Source organism: Brachycentrus maculatus, unplaced genomic scaffold (genome assembly GCF_059751285.1).
Source record: "Brachycentrus maculatus isolate JH-2025_06_01 unplaced genomic scaffold, ASM5975128v1 h1tg000005l, whole genome shotgun sequence".
NCBI lineage: Eukaryota > Metazoa > Arthropoda > Insecta > Trichoptera > Brachycentridae > Brachycentrus > Brachycentrus maculatus.
The window spans coordinates 3220287-3243309 of record NW_028280760.1 but is presented as its reverse complement, the minus strand read 5'-3'; the positions used below and the strand labels follow the sequence as shown (position 1 = coordinate 3243309).

At 33.8% G+C, this 23023-nt stretch overlaps 1 protein-coding gene across 1 annotated transcript in view; it reads right to left on the bottom strand.

Annotated features, from left to right (window-relative positions):
- LOC148313868 (uncharacterized) overlaps window positions 1–23023 on the bottom strand; it is a 94601-nt gene that overhangs the window by 1786 nt on the left and 69792 nt on the right. Inside the window, exon 3 of the mRNA XM_088257552.1 lies at window positions 898–1775. Within this exon, the coding sequence (XP_088113678.1) occupies window positions 898–1775 (878 nt within the window). The remainder of the gene's footprint in view (window positions 1–897; window positions 1776–23023) is intronic.

Genomic DNA, 23023 nt, shown 5'->3' with positions numbered 1-23023 from the left:
TAAGATAGAATTCAATATGTGGGTAACAATAATCACATTAGAAATTAAAAATATCCATGCTAAAATTAATGTTCATTACATAGGGATGGCTGCGAGAGTTTAACATGCATGTTCAACAAATACAATTCTGACTATATGGTAAACTGATTGATAAAGATTAAGGATGATCATAGTAGTGTTCCGTGGCGATTATACACTGCGATATCAACTAGATAAATCGGAAAACCACAAAATTTTCTTACAAAAAAAATAACGCTCTTATTAAATTGGCGCCCATAGAAGTCCTCAATATAAATATTGATATTAATTATTAGGAATTGCATAGCAATCTGGCTGATCGATATAAATAACTATGTGAAATTTTTTTTAATAACAAATAGTTTTTTTTTAAATGGGAGTTGCATTTATTATTTACCTTGATTATTATATACAAGGTTTAAAGATCATTAAGTGGATTTTTGTTTCTTCTAAAATTTTTTTTTTTTAAATCTGTGTTGGAAACAGGAGGGATAATCTAGTGTGGGCTAATCAGGAACTTCTCAGCATTAGCTCATTCCCGGGAGAAAACCACGTAAAACTCCTCAGAAGAAGCCGGACTGTAGACTGTCGTCAGCAGACTTTCCGTTCCACTAGAAGAGGTTTCGGCATTTTGTGTCCTAGCTTGGTTTATGGTACCAATGTCGTTGACTATTTTAATCATGTATGATACCACCTCTTGTGACAGTTTCTTATGAACAAACAAATAAAATTTAAGTTAAAACACTTGTTTTTTACCACTTGAGTAAAAAAAAGTCAAGTGCTAAAAAACAAGTGTTTTCATTTGAATTTCATTATACCTCACCACAAACTGAATGCCGAAACAATAAATAAAACAAACAAATAGATAAAGGCCCTTACCCTGATGGTGCTGTCGTCAATGTACCCGCTGGAATCGGGATTGGAGCATTTGTCGTTGAGAGTCTGGGGCTTGTTGAGGTACCGCCGCCTGTAGAGCACCAGGCTGACGGCCCCCCCCAGGCCGAGCAGCACCAGGATGCCGAAGCAGATGCCCGACACGGCGCCCGCGTCCAGCCCGCCGTCCCCCGGCAGCACCTGGCTCCTGCTCACGTCCGAGTCCGCGGCCCGGCGCCCCACGCCGGTCTCCAGCAGCAGAGCCCTGGCGGTAGAGAGTTCCACGACAACAGTGGTCATATTGGTCGGCGCTTCATCCAAGACTTTAGGAACACTGTCGTTCGCGGAAGAATTGCGGCTGATGGCTGTTGCGTCAGAGTCCACTACATTGTTTGGCACTGTTACATCTTCATCTGTACTGTTTACCGCGCTATCCTGGCGAATCGATGTTTCTCCATCTGTATCGTTAGTTGATAAAGCTTCCGTGACGTTCTTTTCTTCGATTTTTGGCGCAAGTGTGGCTATAGTTGTTTTGATTTCTTCTGTCGGCCGCGGAGGTGTCTCGTAGTCAAGATTGAGCGCGAGTTCCTTCTGCAGCGCCGGGCCTTCGTCTCCTATGTCGCTGGCCGTGGCCAGAGGGAAGGCGATGGAGACCTTGAAGTACGGAAGTACGGTGGCTGGGTTGGGCGGCGGCTGGCCGATGGCCTTCCCGCCGCGGTGGCCGCGAGGCGGTAGGGCCGTACTAGAAGCGACGGCGTCTGCCGCATCCACATGCTCCTCGGCCGAACCCTGAGAACTGTCGGAGCCCCCGGCGACAGGAGGGGACGGAGTAGACTTGTATTCTGTCGATTCAACGGACGGCAGTGTGGGACTGCACACGCACACTGTAACAAACAATATTAGTGATATTAATAAACAGCTTTCGAAAAATCGAGAGTGAAATTAAAGATTACTATCAGAATACAATACATCAGGGACGGCGAACCTTTTAAAGCCTGAGTGCCAAAAAAATTTACTTTTCAAAATAACAATGTCGTGTGTCACATGCCATGAAAATAAAACGCATCAAATTTGTGTGCAGCTTCAGATTTTTAATTTAACAAAGCATTAATACGTCGTAAAAAATAATCAAGTTCTTATTAATGGCAAAATAAAATAAATAAATAAATAAAAATAGACTTATTATTGAGAATTTTGCTGTTGGATGCTAAATCCCAATTTTTTTTAAATATCGGGTTCACAGCTGGTAGCTTTTAAAATAATACAAGCAGTACTATTTTCGTCTGTAAGAGGATAGTCTGGAAAGACTGGTTGTGATCGGTAGCCTGGAGGGGAAGAGAGGGAAAGGAAGAACCCACACAATGAACCGATCAGGTTGAGGCAGCAGCAGGCACCTCGGCGGTTGGAGCGCTACGTGGAGCGCAGCAAGGGATAACTGGAGAAGAGTCATTGCTTCGACAAGTCGCTCACTCCTTTCAACAACGTCATATATATAAAAAAAATCATCAATTTTCAGTTGTGCATGTTTTCAGAATGCCCAGAAAATGTACTATATCCCAGCAAAAGCGGCATATTTATAACTTAATATTTACCCGCTACAGGGTAGAAAGTGATGTTATGCATTTTGAAGAAAATATATTGTTTAATTATTTTTTTTCAATATACTAAATATTTTTCAAATAGAGAAAAAACATTCAGGTTTTACCTATAAAGATCTGTTACACAGTAAAAAGTCAATAAGTGGTTAGATAATTATTTTAAATACATTTTATTACATTTTTAAACTTTCAAAACGATCTCCTGAAAAATCAAGTTTTTTTTTTATATATGACGTTGTTGAAAGGAGTGTGAGCGAAGTGTCACAACCCTCAGTAATGAGGAATAAAAGGGAGAATAAGAAATCAGAATACATACAAAATTAAATCGCGGAAAACAACGAGTGGGTAATCAAATAGGTCACATTATGGAGTCTTATGTGGCAGACGAGGAAACCACAAGAAGGTAGATATACCTGCTGTTAGGGCGCACACTAGTACGAGTATAGCTGCCGCAGAGCATCGGAAAGCCGCCATGGACCGAGATCCAGTCACCTGCTCGCTACACGGATGCACACTCACTCAATCTGATGCGAATATTTGACACCAACAGCATTCGTTGTCATACATTATTTATTCACAAAAATCCTATTATAACGAGAATTGCAGAATTCAAATTATACCAAAATTAATTATTAAAAATCAAACACTTGTATTAAACCATTAATTGAGTTTCATTTCACACGACCAGTTTCGAAAACAACAGATTAATTTTTTAAAGGAATAACCCGCAAAGCCTCTATTAGAGGCTTGTCTGTAGGTAGGATAGTAAAGATAGGGAAGGTAAATGTGAAAATACATCACAAAAACCCAGACTAATTGAAAATAAATCTGTGGTAGTGATTGTGCTGACGAAGAGACGGGTACGTCTCGAAACCGGTAGACATAAAAAAACTCAGTGAGTGATTATATACTAATATTATTAACATTTTTGTTAAAAAAAATAAGTAAAAACGACTAACCACAAAGTAAATGCTTTAAATATGAATAATATTGAGAATAAGAAAATAAATCTTTCTTGATTTTATTTTGCACTTGGCGGGAATCGAACCCTCGACGCCAGTTTTGCAGCCGAGCGTCCACCCAACTACGCCACGGCGCCTGTCTTCTTTCGATGTTTCCATTGACCGTTTTTGTGGTCACCTCTCGATGAAAATATTTGTAGTTTTCGAAACTAGTCGTGTGAAATAAAACTCAATTAGTGGTGTAAAACAAATTTTTAATAATCTACATGTCATTCCACAAAGTTAATGCCAAATCAATAAATAATTTACCAAAATTATATGTATATTATATGTGGTCGAAAAAAGCTTAAAGCGTGTAAAATAGTGATGAGAATTATAACCGATGTAAAGACCAAAAAAAGTGTTTGGTGTTCTTTAAAATATATAACTACGTAGGATTTTTCAAATTAAAACTTTTTAATTATAAAAATAACCAATTTTCAATTAAGTGCGCGTTCGTAAAACGTTTTGACTTTATGAATTAAAAAAAAGTAACAACTTCTACATACTTTAATCTCCGTTTTAATAAAGAATTTAGCGTGCGATTATCTGGCAGCAAAATGCGATAATAGCTCGGAAAAATACCGGGAGGGTAATTACTTAAATAAAACTTTTTACGATTTTCCGAAAAGTGTTTAATTTTCATTTCACGAAACTCGCCCGAACTTTTTTGACTACCAATTTCAGTATCCCTCATTTGTCTGCCTCCGTGGTGTAATGGTCAGCACGCTCGCTTACCGTTCTGGAGGTCGCGGGTTTGATTCCCAGGGGTGTTAAAAAAAATAAAAGTGATTTTTTCGGTATAATACTTATTCAATATTACCCTGGACTGGTACCCGAAGCTGAGGGCTGATCACCTTTCCTTCATGTGTAAACGATCAAGATAACATTGCGTTTATAGGATGCAGTGCCCTGTGCACCATTGGGGTGCGGATGAGGGTTTGATAAACGTACTCCCGACTCTATGCAAAAATTTCTTTAAAAATATGTTAATAAATAAGATAAGTATGTACATCTAAGTAGTTTCTTCATTTAAACTTATGACTCATATAGTACATACTTATTAGTTAACTTTTTTCATTTTCATATTTTTTTCTGTCAAAATCAAATATTTGTAGTTTATATAATATAAGCAATTTTAATCTTTTATTTATAAAATATATAATCGATAATGTCCCATGAAGTATAGTCGATAATGTTCTAATAATATATGATCGATAATGTCCTAAGAAGACGAAACGCGTCACGTATTAAAATATACATAAATAAATGTAGAATTCAACCATTATTTGGTTGAATTCCTTGTTTAATTTTGGATATATAACCTAACCTTACCTAACCTAACTTAACCCAACAATTCACTTTTAATCTATTTATATTTCTGATATCTATTGTATTATTTCCAGTGCCCTTTATAAAAAAAAAATTAAAAAAAGTATACCCAGGCCATGCGTTTGTGGAATCTTTTTTGTATTAATATAATTTTTTGTACTTTTAATTATAATATGTTGTGAAATGCCAAAAAAAAGGAATGGAAAAATATATTTATTTTTGTTGTTTCCATCAAAAGTTGACTAGCCACCTATTATTACAGTGAGGTCGAATCGATCTTCCCACAAGTGCTGATCAATGTCCGCTATACAATATCGGCTGTCGACAGTGTGCGTTGTGAGTTGCGGGCTATTAAGTGAGTCACAGTGATCGATACGCGATACTCCAATAGACGGATAAATTACAATGAAATGTACATGTGAATCGAGACATACGAGTACACAGACGAATTAACAGCCTAATAAAAGTGGAATATATACACTGGACGATGACGTTTACGTCTAAATAATGGAATTTTGGTCAACTTCGAAGGGACTGAAATTACATTTCATTAAATATTTTAGCATCTGAAAATCCTCGGAATAAATTGACTTTACATTTTTATAAACCGTTATTTGTTAACTAAATATACACATGTAAGTAAATACATTTACTGTATAAAAATTTATAAACAAAATAAAACAAATAAAAGAGAGACCAACCAAGTCACCTTTGTGTCTTGTCGAAGAAAAAAATAGAAAAAAAAATATTTTTCAATATTCATAGAATTAACTCTTGATCTTTTACCCATTCCTTTATTTTGCCTAAAGAGCAAGAGGGAAAACCCGAGATGATAATATTATTATACTGGAGATGTAAATGATCCGTTTTGTTTTCTTCCCTAGTTTACTTTCACAATTATCAATTTTGGAGCTTTGGATATATTTTTTTGGAATATCACAAAACGTAAGATCGTTTCTGTGAAAAATGCGAACAGTTTGGACAAGAAACTGTTATCGAAAAAAAATATATGGGCACTAATGAACCAATTTATTATTCAGCCCTAAAAGTTTGAATCATTCCCCAGAATTTCGTTTAACTTTCAAATAAAATTATACTTTCTAAATATTTTTTTTAAAACACCCACCGTTTGCGTTTACACGAAAAAACTTTGCATATTTTTAATGGTGTTGCCTTATGAAAATCCACTTGAACCTACGCCTAGGGTAAACAAAATAAAACTTGCGTATCCATTTTATTTTCAATTTACATAATAATAAAACGAGTTATCCCATATAAGTCGGGAATATTTTAGTTATACGATGCGCATTAGGGAATTAAGCGGCGAATGGAAATTTGCGAAACATCTCCCGAAAGATGGAATATGATAAATTGTAGAAATGAAAATGAATTTCAACGTTATGCGTATATCCAAATACTTGTTCTCATATCTGGATTATTAACTCTTAAGCACTGTTATACGTTTTTGTAACATTACCACTGTTATAGGTCTCACAGACTCCCAAAGATAAAACTTTTTTTCAATAAAATTTAAATTTAATTTTAAAGTTTTATTTTAATTTTAAACTAAGTACTAAAGGACATTTAAACATGAAATTAAGAGACAGGAACTTTTTGTGACAGTCAGTCAAAGGTACTTTTTCATTACTTAAAATAAAAATTTCAAAACATGGAGTGTGAACAAGTATTTGGATACACTCAAAATGTTTTATATAAATTATAAGCTAAAATAATAAAATGAAAATGATATTTTCTAGCGTTTCTTATGTGTGTGATTATATATAATCCAGGATTCGGATCACACATATAAATGAAAGAGTTTCGGCCCAATAAAAAAGCTTCTTTCATCTCACCATAGATGTCTCTAGGGAAATTCTAGTGATTCAAACACTATGTTTCGAATGTGAACAATATATATAGAACTTCCAAGAATTTGAGTAGCGTGGTTTTCAATCAAGGATAGAATTGGTGAATGTTACACGTGTGTAAAGTGATCACTTAAACCAGCCTATGACGGTCGTAAGCCCCGTAAATGCCCATACTTCCATATTCTTCTTCATCTATGTTGAGATGTCAAAAAATATGAAAAATTACTCATATAATTGGAGATAATCCAGATTTGTTAACAAGTAATCCAGATTTGGACACACTCAGAATGTTGTTAAATATAAAATAATAAAAAAATCCCGAAAGATGGAAAATGATAAATGGCGTGACTAGTCAAAAGAAAATGAATTTTAACTTCTTGAATGGGCCGTAATGGCACGAGATAGAAATCCCCTCGACTCCTGTTTGCTTATACATATTTACTATTTTATTCGCATAACCCCGACACAATGAACAATCGGAGTTACGCCATACGGACCGCGGGAGCCGGCGCCGAGGAACAATGGACAATGTTGTTAATTTGCCGAGGAACAATCATTGCCCAAGTCATGCCGTTGACAAGTACCATACCCCGTAAAATTCATAATGGCACCCCCACCTAAAGCAGTCTTCCGCAAACTTTTTCTATTCAAGGTACACCTGCCAAATCAAGAAATTTTACAGGTACACCAAATACAAAAACAAAGTTTATTTAATTATTAAAATTAATATAGGGCGAAAACATATCGCTCACTCCTTTCAACATCGTCATATATCAAAAAACTTGATTTTTCAGGAGATCTTTTTTAAAGTTTAAAAATATAATAAAATGTATTAAAAATAAATATCAAGTCGCTTATTGAACTTTTTACTGTGAAACAGATCTTTTAGGTAAAACCTGAATGTTTTTTCTCCATTTGAAAAATATTTAGTATATTTAAAAAAATAATAATTAAACAATACCTTTTTTTCAAAATGCAAAAACAACACTTTATGCCCCGTAGCGGGTAAATATTAAGTTAAAAATATGCCGCTTTTGCTGGGGTATAGTACATTTTCTGGGCATTCCGAAAACATGCACAACTGAAAATTTAGGATTTTTGATATTTGACGTTGTTGAAAGGAGTGAGCGATATATTACACAAAATCTAAGCCTGCTTAAAAGAGCACGGGTGATAAAATTTTAGAGCGATTTTTGATAAGGCTGCTCTCATCTCTTCGTTGATCGTCCAGAGGCGTCTCTTTTTTTTTAAATAGCAGTTTGAGTCGAAAATCCTAATTCGCACAAGTCGTGGCAAACGGTAAAAGAATTGCAATAGTACGCTTTGAAAGCGGTGTATATTTTTTATACTCTTTCTGCCTACCCATGCGGGGAAACGGCGTGATGGTGGTGGTAGTGTTTCGGAAATTTTCAGTTTTAATGTCCGATCAGTTTTTTTAGCTCCATGAATTAAGTGACTTTTTTCGCGGCACACCAACTAGTCACCACGGTACGCCAGTATACCGCGGCACACACTTTGCGGAACACTGACCTAGAGAACCGCACTCTATCGAACGCGCGTGCGATTTTACCACGGCCGACAATGGCCAAAATAATGGCCGACTAGTCACCAATCTCAAAGCACCCCGAGATAACAAGATTATGCACTTTACATATATTGTGCGAGTATATCGTGTCAAGGCTCGGCTCAGAATAATCCAAGATCGTATCACAGCGCCCCGGGTCGTGACCTTGCAAATAGATATAGCACATGTAAAAATAAGACAGACATTATCGGATCACCGATACCGCGCAATTTTTTTTACGACACGGCGTCACCAAAATGAAAATCTACGAAATATAGTAATTTAGATGTTTTTTTTTTAATTCTTATTCTGTGGTCTCAATCCCGTGGATCGGTCTGCAGCAACAAATGATACCTCCTTTGCCATTCCGTTCTATTATGCGATAATCTTTTCTTTAAAAAAAAATTAACACTTGCATAATACTAATTGAGTTTTATTTCATTACACACGACTAGTTTCGAGAAAAAAACAGTTGTTTTCATCGACGTGTGATAAGTAAAATTAAAGATAAAAAAAATCAGGTACAATACATATATAGAAGTTGGTAGGGTAGTAAATAGAGGGGGGGGTTCAGGAATGGGACGTTTTGAAAAAGGAAACATAGATAATAATGGTGACGTATTTTGGAAAAGCTTATATTATTAATTAATGAGAAAATAAGGCAGAACTAAGGATAAATGAAAAGATTAGAAAGAGTTCTTTACGACATGTAGAGCGAATGGATAACGAGAGAATGACTGAGAAAGTATATATGGCGAATGTGAGCGGGAGGGAGAACAGAACGAGGACGGCTGGAAAAGACTTGCCACGATCAGATCAATTAGAACCTAAAATCTGATGGTGTCAAAAGTCTGCGTAAGCGGAGAGCATGTATGACTAGATGTATGGATGTGAAGGAAGCTAGGAGCGTATGCCAGGACAGCAGGCATCCCATCCTCTCTACTTAGCCCTGCGGGGCAACAGCGTGATGGTAGTAGCAGTATATTATTAATTAAGGTTTTATCAGAATTAAAAATTTTCATGTATTTTTTAATGAAAAATAAAAGTCAACAAGCGGTGTTATGCAAGTGCTTAATTAAAAAAAAATTAACATTTCATTCCACAAAGATAATGCCGAATCAATAAATAATATAGTGTAATAAAAATAAGTAGATAAATTTATTACAAAATAAAGCACATATATCCATTACACCCGGACTACATAACAATAAAAGAAATTGAAATTTACGATACTCCCCAAGGTTCGCATTGTTTATTCCAGCTCCGGAGCAACATAACAGGGACAGCACTCATAAAATTTGTGAAAATAAATATGAAACAACTACGATATATTTTCAGTATGAAATGTGTAATGGTGGCATTATTTGGGTTCCAGTGAGGTTCTTGAATGGAAATAGTATTTCATGTTAACTGAAACATGCTAGCCATTTGGTATTTTCCCTTTCAACACTTAACGGTCGAATGTGAAGGAACTATTTTAGATTTTAAAATTAAATTAAATCAAAGGCCTTATATAGGATTAGATATACAGAGGACTTTCCGTTCGGCAAGGTTTCTTGGGTTGTGATCCTATTAAATTACGGACAGGGTTCGCAGTGGTTACCAAAGCTCCATATATTCAATTGATTATACACATATCGAACCCTTAAGGCCCAGTATTCGTTTAGTCGCAACTTATTTTTTTCTAAATCCAAGTAACATTTTACGTAAATGATTTTTTTTAAAACACCGTTTTTGCACTGAAAAAATAAGTTTTTCTTCGAAGAAAAGTGTTATTGAAAGGAAAGGAGTTAAAAAATTACAATAATATATTTTTCTATATATTCATCAATATATAATATACATAAAAATGTTACCTGGATAAGAGAAAATCAAGTTGCGACTTAACGACTACTGGGCCTAAAAAGTGTTACCAATAATTATAAATCGTTTAACAGTATGTATCTTTTTGGGCAAAGTTAGAGACGCTAAGTTCTTTTGTGTCAATTACTCAAAACATTCGATCAGGTAGCTTTATTTTTTATTCATTTGATTGAAATACTCCTTAGAAAATTTGTCCAATTTATCGCTAAGTATTGTAATACATCATACTGTCATTTTCGCAAAAAAACGTATAAAGTTAAATGGTATATAGGTAAAAAAATTACACGAATTGAATTACATGATAAAAATAAATTGAAAAAGCGACTACGGTGAATTCCATTAGGTACTGCGTGTACGTACAAGGCGCGTTCCACCCATACATGCTGTTGATGCTCTGCATCTCTGTTCAGTACAGTGCCAGTTCGCTAATCCGAACGTAAATCGTACAGTGGGTCGTTCGGATTAGGGAATTGTTCGGATTCCAGCGTTTTGAGAAAAATGAGAGAGAAAAAAAGAAATTTTAGTTTTTGAAAATGCTCTTGATTTTATTTTTTTATCTAGGTACTGAATTAATCCTTCATCTTTTTTTGATGTTAAAGCACTGTCTACCTTCTGATTGCAAACAGCTTTATAAGGTATCTAACGTTTTGACCTATATCACTAGTCTGTTTTTGGTTGGTTGGAAAATATTGTTTTTTCAGCAGTTTTTTAGCCCGGCAATGCAAATATTTCTTTTCTGTACACAAAGTTAAAATAAATAAAATAATTTTAAATTAAACATTTTTATTTTATTATGAAAATGTGACTTTGTTTTAAAATCACTACAAATATTTTATTGCAACTTAATTATAATGTCTAACGGTTTCGAAGCTAACCGCTTCTTTATCAAGACTTTTATGTGAATGTAAACTCTTGTTTAAAACAAAGATACATTTTGATTATAAAATCGAAAACCACCAAGTTAGAGCTTCAAATATAAGTTATATTTTTATTTTAGCTTGAAAAAATCAGATATTATCTTTGAACCAACGAACCTAATTGGTGTTCAAGGGCTAGATCACGCATTCGTCACAAAACCATAAATTCTTCAGTGTTCTGGACGACTTCTTCAGCCCAGTTGATCCCTATGTTGAAAGCTATCACGGTTTCAAAGGTGGAGTTAGCTGTGCAGGTTGGGTTGGTTGACTGCAACGTCAAGGTGATCTAGAAGGCACTGGTCCACATAACATGGTGTAGCAATTTGAGATTAGTTCAGCACGTTAGGAGAGCGACTTTGATGGGTTCTCTCGATAAATCGCAAATGCGGCGTTTGAAGCATGGTTGTGTGGATTTCAGAAAATTCTCACGCATGCGCGCGCCGTGGCGGATGGCTATGCCTGTGTGTACCTGGCTGGAGGCTAGACGCGGGAAAGTGGGAAAGTGGAAAAGTTGGCGCACGCGACAACGGTGAAACGAATCCAAACCTGTTCATAACTCTTGGTATACATTTTTACATCGTAGAAGAGGTAAATCAAGATAAGAATGGGTAAGAAGAGGTAAGAATCCACTAAAGTGTCGGGTTGTGGTCCCGTAGTTAGTGTCGCGGACTCTCGAGTCAGAGTTTCTCGGAACTGAAGAGCAGAAGGCTATAGAAGAACAAAAATTTAGAAAAAAAACAAAAACAAAAAATGTTCTCAAAAACTATTGATAATTTTTCCTAAGTTATTAGGTTTATTCAGGACTTGACGTGAGATTTTTAAAGGTCTTCGAGAAAGCTCTGTAATTAACGGTGACATTTCGCGATAGATCGGGAAAAATTATGACCCTATGCAAAATCAACATCAATTGAGATAATATAAAGTGTCGGTTGTGGTCCCGTGGTTTGCTGGCTCTGGAGTCAGAGTTTCTCGGTTCGAACCCACTCTACCACAATTTGATACCTATTGTAATTATGAGCTGCTTAGGCTCACAGAAATAAAATGAAATAAAAGTATTTTTGTAAATACTTGTTATTCAAATGTTCAAGAAGTGAGTGAACATTTTCTGAAAATGCCTCGGCGCTTTTCCATGTCTGTCTGCTGTGCTGGTCGAGGTTATGGGGCATCTGTGTACCGGCTAACTTGGGGTTGGAATCGGATCTAGCTGACTAACTGAAAAAACTAACTACTTATCTCTACGAATCCCTTTAAATCCTGCCTATACCTACTGGGCGTTTCTAGAAACTTGGTGGTGGTTTTACAAACTTGTATTTATTTATTATTATTTACAACATTTTGAGTGTATCCCAATACTTGTTCACGAATCTGGATTATCTCTAATTAGGAGTTTTTTATTTTAACTTTTTTACGTTATTTTTGACATCATAGATGTAGAAGAATATGGAAGTCTGGGCATTTAAAGGGAAGCGATCACTTAAACCAGCCTATGACGGTCGTAAGTCCTGTGAATGCCCAGACTTCCATATTCTTCTTCATCTATGTTGAGATGTCAAAAATATTGTATTGATTTCAATTGGAAGTGACACGGGCATTGAAAGCTATTACATGTAAATTCACAGTGAAATCGAGAAACAATTTTGTTCATATTTTCTAATAATTTTCTCAATTTAGTTTATAAAATAAAATTGCTTTGCAAGAGAGGTCTGTCAGGAAGCCTAGATAATTCTGTATCAGATCGGTAGGGACAGCTTTCAATGTACCATAAGTGTCGGGTTATGGTCCCGTATTTATTTTTAGATGGGAGTTGAATTTATTATTTACCTTCCTTATTATGTACCAAACATTTTGTTTATTATATCGAAAATTCAAAGCAATCGGTTAAGGTAATTTACGATTTTAAACAAAGTAACATTTATAATTTGTATTTGAAGCATTAACTTTGTGATTTTTCATTTTATAATTAAAAGGTAAAAACTTGGTTTAAAATCACGATAAATAATTTATTATAACTAAATTATAATGTCTACCGGTTTCGAAGCTAAGTAAGTATTAATCATATAATTAAAATGTAACTTTGTTTTAAAATCACTATCACCCTTTATAGTGATTTTAAAAAAAAGTTACTTTTCAATTTTAAAATGGAAAATCACAAAGTTAGTGCTTCAAATATAAATTATAAGTATTAATCAGTCTTGATAAAGAAGCGGTTAGCTTCGAAACCGGTAGACATTAAAATTAAGTCATAATACAATATTTATAGTGATTTTAAAACAAAGTTACATTTTAATTATAAACTATCATTTACGTTTTTATTCATATAGAAGTTGGTCGTAGATTCAATACAGATATCAAACGGAAATGTGATGTACCTGTAGGTATGATGTATTCTGTAGAATATGATGCATCATTTATATGAGAGATGTTATCTTTGACGTACAATATCTGTTACAGAAGATTGATTGATTTAAAAAGAAAAGAAAAGTTTTGCAATATTATATTTCTCTTATTTAAGTAAGTATTTTTCATCTGCTGAATATATGTATTATATAATTTTTCACAGAAACCAGACACTTGTAATACATGAGAAGATTATTCCTTTACGCTATACTTATGAGAAATTCCCTTATTTGGACATTCTCAGTGGTATGCCCTATTACGTACCGTAGAACGGGGCTACTTGAACTTTGATGTGTTACTTGAGCCCAGTACAAAAAAGATTTAAATCTGTATTAGGTCTACAATAATGAACGTATCGAAATGATTCATTGTTTCCCTGACAGGTGACACTTATTGTCACGATACTTCGATCGATACCACGATCTATTTTTTTTGTACTGGGCTCAAGTAACACATCAAAGTTCAAGTGCTCCGTTCTACGGTACGTTTATTTGAAAGAAGTCTAGAAATAAGACGCATTTCATGAATCTACAAAAATAAAAATGTGAATATTTTTTTGTTCAAAATCTTAAAACTTTAGTTATTCATCGATCGGTTAAAATTTTTGATAAAAGTTACTTTAAAATACGCACGTTTTTATCTACATTAATATTAAAATGTCCGTTTGTTCAAAATCTTAAATCTCCAAGTTATTCACAGGTAAAAACATGTTTTATTCGAAAAACTGTCATTCGACCGCAATACCAGCGTCATCTGTTAAACGTAACAGCAACACACGCAATACTATCGCTCATGGCAGATAGCGTGCTTCTTGACAGCTGCTGTCATTGGTGACATTATCAATGTTTTCGATTGCATTGTTGTTCTGCGTACATAAAAATTTAACAGATGGCAGGTAAAAATAATATTTTGTTATTAGAAGAAAAAAAGATTTTTTTACTGCAATGGCAGCGCCATCTGTTGAACGTAAAGCAACGTGTGTTTGTGCGTATGTGTGTTATTTCTATTTTCATTATTTTTCATTTAACCAGACTGACCCACAGTGACGCGAGCGGATACAGCTGGAATTCTAATAATAATATCCAAAACAATTCTTGGAACTTTAAAAAGTTTTTTTTAGTAAATCCTTCAAAGGATTTTACAGTGGGTGAGAATAATAATTACGGAGAACACGAACGAATACTTAATGCGCCTCTAACTCAATTATGTATCGAGCACCATCAGATCGATGAGCTTGCGTGGGAATCAAATACATAATATGGGTAATTAATAACAACGATTTTTGCGGTTTACAATGCGTGGCTTACTTTTCAACAAAGAAACATAAATAGTATAGATGCGTGCGTTAGACAATACCTAGAGTTGTTTTAATCATTCGAATAAATCAATTCTTACAGCATAATATAATGCAGAAAAATTAAAAGACGGGTATGCTGAAATTAGCAAAAATTAATGTATTGTTAGGGACGACAGAAAACAGAAGATAATAGGACACCGGATGACTTGCTACAAGAACAGAGGGGAAATAAAAGTGAATAGAGAAAATTTCAAGTAACATTTTACACGAGCAACGAATTAGAATACCAAGTTCGCAAAAAAAATATTGACAAAAATGTCACCTTTCTTAGCACATTTTAAACGATCGGCCGAGTGTTGCCTGAGATATAGGCATAAAACACAATCAGTGGCAAAAAACCGCGGAGACTTTATAAATATATATATTTATATATTTATATATATATATATATATATATATATATATATATATATATATATATATATCGTGGTAATATTTTTCTTTGTAAATTGGGTGTAAATAATATGTAAAGTGGGTGTATAATAATAAAATAAACAATCTGTTGCTTTGTAATTAAAGTTACGACAATAGCAGTTTATTCTTAATTAATCTATACAATATTTTTCTATCTTTCTGATTCTGACAGTTCACAATATTATATTTTTCTATCTGATGTCTTTTGTTTATTCAGTGCGACATCTGGTGGTAGATTTGTACTATATGTAGGTACTTAATAAAATGTATAGGTAGGTACCTAGTTATTTTATTACACATACACACATATATATATATATATATATATATATATATATATATATATATATATATATATATATATATATATATATATATATATATATATCGCATAGGTGATTCGTAGATAAGCCTGCCGTATATCAACAGAAGGAATGATAAAGAAAACAGCGTTAAAGGGAAATTCTAATTTGAGCCTACACATATCCGAGTACCATTGAACCGTAAAAAGAGTTTCTTTGATGACTCTATACTCCATCATAACCTATGCATAACTTTTTTATGGGGGCACTCAATCGGAAACGCCGATCACATATTCCAAAGGGATATCGGAAAACTGTTTTATTTTTACACTCCTTAAAACGGGAACAAAAAAGTTTATTTGAGGAATATCTTAAGTACGAATTTGAAACTTTAGTATTTATAGAAAATTGGATTCGCGTCATTCGCTGGTTAAACATGACGCATTATTCCGCGAAACGAAACGCGTCACTGCGGAAAAATATTTCAATTTTAATTAATTTACTAGTCTTGGTGAAGAGGCTGTCAATTTTGTAATAATGTTGTAATAATATACATAATAAAGTTTTTTCTCAAGTTATTCAACAATGGAAATACAACGCGTCATCTACGCACTGTGGATAGTTAATGTTTGTTAGTAAAATAATAAACTTCATAAAAATTAAAAATCACGTTGTACAAGCGTCTCCTAGTATGTGAAATAATTCGGGTAGAATATGGATACATTAAAAAAAATATGGTTGCTTTATATTAAAATAAATATATATATATAATGGATACATATTAAAACAAAGTGACTGTCGAATCAATTAATACAATTATTTCCTTTACTCTGTTTGGACCAAATTGAGCCACTGCAACGCGTCGCCAGGTAACAGCTAATAAAATAATATATATTATTATATATTATTTTATTATATATTATTATAATATATTATTTTTTGACATCTCGATCAAGAAGAATATGGAAGTCTGGGCATTTACGGGCTGACGACCGTCATAGGCTGGTTTAAGTGATCACTTTACACACGTGTAACATTCACCAATTCTACCCATTATTGAAAATTACACTACTCAAAATCTTGGAAGTTCTAAATATATGAACTAATTTAGAAACCTTGTTCTTGAATCACTAGAACTTCACTAGATTGGTAAGATGAAAAGGAGCTTTTTATTGAGCAGAAACTCTTATATTAGTTTGTGAGGTTCGAACCCTGGATTATAATCACATACATGAGAAACGCCAGAAAATATCGTTTTCATTTTTATAACATCATCTGTTTAAAATTGTTTTTTATTATTATTTCTAAACTAATCAGCAACCGATTTTGAGCAACAAATTCCCGAATGTACGTAATCTACGATGGGAATTTGGTAGGCTCCCACAGAACGAGGGTTTAATAAATATTAAGAGGCACTTTGTGTGAATGATGGGTAATTGCGCGGATGTGGGGGGTGTCGACAGGCTACAAAATCAATCTAGATCCCGCGGGGATCCGAGCTAACGAGGAATACCATATTATACGAGCGTGTTGGCATGGCGAAAACTCACAATTTCGTGTTTCAGTAAATTTTATAGAATTTAAAAGCTTTTAGCGGTAATACGATGGAGCAGAGGAACAAAGGTAAAATTTTCTCTTTAAAATTTTGCTGTTTTTGCGATTTTAACAAAAAGGAGGAATATTTGTAAAATGATAAAATTTAGATTTTTATTATTATTTTATAATTATATGAAAAATGTACCATAAAAGTAAATCACCATAGAATATCTATGAAATACAGTATTTTGGTAGATATGGCAATTATTAATATGTTTTTAGTATATAAAAGGTTTAAGTGAAGAACGCCACAGCAACTAATAGTACTAAATATCCTATTTCATACGTCGTAAGTGTTTTCAGACGATATATTTTTTAAATGTACTAGTTGACAAAACCGACATTTTTCTTCTTGAACCTGTTAACTTGCAAAAGTATTACGAAAAATGATTTTTGGTTGTATCGTGGGTGAAGGAAGAAAGAAAAAAAATAGTTGCTGCTGTTACCGTTTCGCAAAAAAAAACTGTTTAAAAATCTTGCAACTATTTCACGCAATCTCGACTCTTTAAAAACACCTTAAAACAAGTGTTTTCTTAAAGCAATCAATATGTTTTTATCATTATTTATCAAAGTTTTTCAAAAGATAATAACGATGACCAAAAACCCAAAAAAAATTGTCAACAAATGTTGCTATCGTAAAGCCAATGATATAATAAAGAATAATGACAACAATAATGAAACAGTTTTGCGTGAAAATACTTTTTAAAAAAGTTTGAAAAAAATTGAATTTCGAAAGATAAACTGTTTTTAAAACAGTATCACGTTTCTTTACAATCTCTAATGCTGATCAAAAATCACACGATTCAAACCACGCCATTCATTTGGTATTAACTGAGATGAGATGATATATTGTAAATAAACAGGAGCAACAAGGCAACAATATTGCTATCATTTCAATACAAATACTTTATTTTTTAAATGACATGCGCGGGAAATTCGAATTCAGAACACTTTGTCTATGATTCGCGATGGAGCAGAGACAGGATAAGGCCGGCGGGCGATGCCACAGACAACTGAACTCGCGGACCTGCCGCGGCGGTCAGCCGGTCGGCAGTAAATCCAATTTGGATAAGTCCCCGGCTCGTACGTTTCGCGCAATAATCTCCGTTGCGAAACACCTTCGCAGGTTTGCATATTTCAATGCCGGACTCGGGAGCGGTGTAAAGGTCAAGTTCGTAACGAATAATGGTGATATTCGATATCGGTACGAGTGCGAACGACGAGTCACTTAGGGTCGTAACTCGAATTACATTTCAATTGAAATGTAGACATGGACACAAATATGATTGGAGCGAATAAAAATAATTTGAAAAAGTGGAATTCCATGCATTTGGTTTTACTGAAACGAAATTCGATAAATAAACTTTAATTACTACCGTTGGTTGCTCGACGCTTAGATGAGCACTTACATAAACATTTATAGCAACAGTTTAGTAAGCAACCTATAATTTACAATTTAAATAAGTAATTTATTAGATGAATAATAGCCAACGAACGAGACAAAAGAAAAAAATTAAGGTTGTATTAACAACATTTTGAGTGTGTCCAAATACTTGTTCACATATCTGGATTATCTCCAATTATAGGAGTTATTTTTCGTATTATTTTTCGATAAATCAAAACATAAGGTTGTATTATTTTAGAATTTACCCAAGCACATGTTTTATAGGTGTCTCAACTTTAAACGAAGCATCCATCGTTTTTATACGAAAGAATATGGAAGTCTGAGCATTTCAGTGCTTACGACCTGCCATTTGGCTGGCTCAAGTGACCACTATACGTATTCAACCCATTGTTGAACATTCAAATTGCATTAATTTAAGATGTGCAGGTGTAAATGCACTGTTGTTGGATTTCTTTCGTATGTAAATTGTAATTTTGATCGATTGTGAATTTTGTCAGACGGTGGTTTAGAATTTGTGAAGTGTATTAATCCAGTGTCTAGTAGAAGAAATAAACGATACGAGAGGCCTATATCCAGCACTGAAAGGCAGAAGGCTATAGAAAAATAACAAAAAGATTAAAAAAAAAAACAAAAAGTGTTTTAAAAAACTATTGATTTTTTTCTTCTTAAGTTATTAGGTTTGTCCAAAACTTGTCGTGAGATTTTTATAGGTCTTCGAGAAAGTTCTGTAATTAACGGTGACATTTCGCGATAGATCGGGAAAAATTATAACCCTATGTAAGATCAATATCCATTGTGACAATATACAGTGTCGGGTTGTGGTCCCGTGGTTAGTTCGCGGGCTCTGGAGTCAGAGTTTCTCGGTTCGAATCCACTCTACAACAATTTGATACCTATTTCTAATAATGAGTCGCTTAGCCTCACAGAAATAGTATGAAATTGAAGCATTTGTGTAAATAATAATAAAAAAAACACAAAAATACTTCTCTTTTCTTTAAAAAATAAATAAAAAATAACTACGTTATTAGGTTCTGTTTTCATAATTCTGGAAGTGTAATAAAACAAAATTGTATTTTTTAATGGGCCTTATAATAAACATGAGCAATAAAATGTTTAAGCGATTTCTGCGAGTTTATATTAACTAAACAATAAAAAATCTCCTCTTTGAAATTTAGATGCGCAATATGGTTTCCAGTAGGTACTAACTCGAAATAACCCTGTTCAAGTTTGGTCACGTAAAATAAAATCATTTAATGGTCGCAAAACAATATGAAATCACTATTATTATTCCGAGCGTGATGGCATACTTAAAATATTATACAAATTACGGTCTGAGAAAAAACTACAGAATACAAAATTAAAATACTATTTAAGTATATATTATTTTTTGACATCTCAACAAAGAAAGAAGAATATGGAAGTCTGGGCATTTACGGGGCTTACGACCGTCATAAGCTGGTTTAAGTGATCACTTTACATACGTGTAACATTCGCCAATTCTACCCATGATTGACAACCAAACTACTCAAATTCTTGGAAGTTCTATATATATATAATCTAATTTCGAAATATTGTGCTATTATTATTTATATAAAGCTATATTCGGTCATATGAGTCCGCTTCCGTAGCGTAATGGTCAGCACGCTCGGCTATCGTACTGGAGGTCCATCACTTTAATCCAGAGTTGTGAACAAGTATTTAGACACACTTAAAATTTTTAATATACAAATGTAATAATTTCGTAAAAATAGGTTTGTAATGTAGAGAATCGTTTCTTTATTTAAGATTTTATTATAGTATCATAAAATTGTAATATAACATCAAAGAAGAATTCCAGAACCTCCGGTTGCCTTTGTATCCTTTGATCGTATCGTATTATTCTTCCGCGTATTTATCTCTGAGTAGCAGCAACCTTCGCAAACCTATCAGTTAGGGAAAGAAAAATATAATTTTCCCGTAACCTTCAGAGAACGAACACCTCTCTTTATCTGTAAATATTATAATTGTTTTATATTTATAATTTATTATTATTTATTCTATCACACTAGATTATTATTATTAATACACACCGTATGGATGATATATCAATAATATACTCGTAGGTGTATCTCTAAATGAAACATCTATCTTTTTTATGTAAATTTATAAATGTATTTATTTTTTATTTGAAAGAAAGGGGAAGTCTGAGCACATGGCATACAACCTGGCATTTGGCTGACTTGAGTGATCAATTTATACACTTGTGTAATGTTCACAATTCTGCCCATTATTGAACATCGTTATAACATTTTTTTTAAAACTTTTTAACGTATTCTGCCCATTATTTAGCATTGATTTTGCATATACTTTTGAAACTTGTATATTATATATGCCGTGGTCTTGGACCCATTTCACATGTAGGTTGTAATTCAATAGATTTGGAAGTATGGCTAATCGTGGTGTCATCAGTTGAAAATATAGCTTACTCCCTTTTCTTCATACTACACATTCAGCCATCAATCCAAAAAGATATTACTCATGGGATTCGTTAATACGAATACTAGTATGTACAGTATCTACTCAATGAATTAGGGCCACCCATTATTTTTTTGAATACTCTGAAATCTTTTGGATTATTATATTTATTTTACATAAATACTTTAAGTTTTCTATTGACATCTAATATCATGTATATTACCTTCAATAATATGTAAAATATACCTGGATTATTTAAGCTTTTACAAAATTTCAAACCCTTTTTCTGAGAAAGGTCCCTAATTAGCACAGGTAGACAGATAGTTGAAAGTTCAAAAAATAGTCCTATCTCATTTATTAGTGAAGTTTCTTGAGTTCTGGTTGTTGTTTTGTTCAGAGAGGTTATATAGTTATCGTGTCTTGTGAAAAAAACTTAATTTTTAATTTTAGTTCATAAAGTATAAATTTTTTTTGTAAACACAAGTGTTTTTTTTGAAAAGGACAAAATGGGAAAAAGTAAAGACATTTCTGAGGAAAAAAAGTCTAGTGTTATAGTGCTACTGAAATTAAGAATACTATCTAATAGAGAAATTTCAAAAAAAGAAAACGTTTCTCGTCAAACAGTGGACAGAATTTCAAAATCAATAAAAAATCAGTCACCCGCCACCAGCAATCGGCGAAAAAACTGTTGTAGGATTAGAAAAACAACACCGAGGACTGATCGAAAAATCGTTCAATGTGCCTTAGAAAACCGTAGTGCATCAGCAAAAACATTAAAAATAAAATTGGAAGAAGAGGGTATAAATATATCGGTATCAACACTGAGGCGACGTCTTCACGAAGTAAATCTGAAATGCAGGCGCCCTGTAAAAGTACCAAAATTGACACCACGAATGAAAGCGGATCGATTAAAATGGGCCAGGCTACATCGAAATTACTCGGTAGATGATTGGAAAAAGGTATTTATTTAAATTGAATTTTCAACATATCATTTTAGTAAATAAACTTATATATTTGAATTAAACTTAAATTTTCATTATTTTTCAGGTCATCTTTAGTGATGAGTGCCGGTTAGAAGCCGTGACAGAGAGCCGTCGATTCGTCAAGAGAACACCAATGGAACGTTACAATGAGGCCTGTGTGGTAAAAGTTATCAAACACCCCCCTGCAACAATGATATGGTCATGTATTATTAACAATTTACCTGGGCCGCTGTTTTTCGTGGAAGGAACAATGAACCAAAATTCCTATAAGCAGGTCCTCGAACGAATTTTATTGCCCTTCTACCATACACTCGACCCAACAGAAGGTCCACACACCTTCATGCAGGATGGGGTACCTTGCCACCGGGCTAAATCAATAATAAAATTTTTGTCTAACAAAAATCTGCCTTTGCTCCCCTGGCCTGGAACTTCTCCGGACCTTAATCCTATAGAAAACGTATGGAGCATGTTAAAAAATAAGGTATACTCTTTTCCAAATCCGACAGTAGACTGTCTAAAAAAAATATTCAAAAAATTTGGTTAGAAGACGAAGAAATAAAAAAACATGCTAAAACAGTGCATTTTAAGTATGCCAAAAAGAATTGAGGTAGTTATTTCTGCCAAAGGTGGAAATACTAAATACTAACTATATTTATATGAAAATATATGCATAATTTAAGCGTAATAAAGTGTTCATGTGTAAATAAAATTCAATGTTGTTTTATTCAAGGTTTTCCTTAAGTTATTCCTGTTTGAATTGAGAAATTGCGCGAAATTCTGCGTGGCCCTATTTCTTCGAGTAGATACTGTAATCCCGAGTGCAATACCCACTTCTCCTTTTTGTACCTACAATCAGTCAGACGTTCATTGGATTATGAAGCCCGTCTGAATACTGAAATGTATTTAAACAACCATGTTTGACATTGTTGAATTTAGTAGGGGTGGGTTTGGGCGGGCTTTTCTAAAACCGCCCCCGTAGTCCGAAGAAATAATTCAATTAGGGGAAAGTTTCAGGAGGGGTTGGGGGTTGGGAGGGTTTATCCGATAACAGCGCTACGAATGCCTCTTGTCCGGCTTCCCA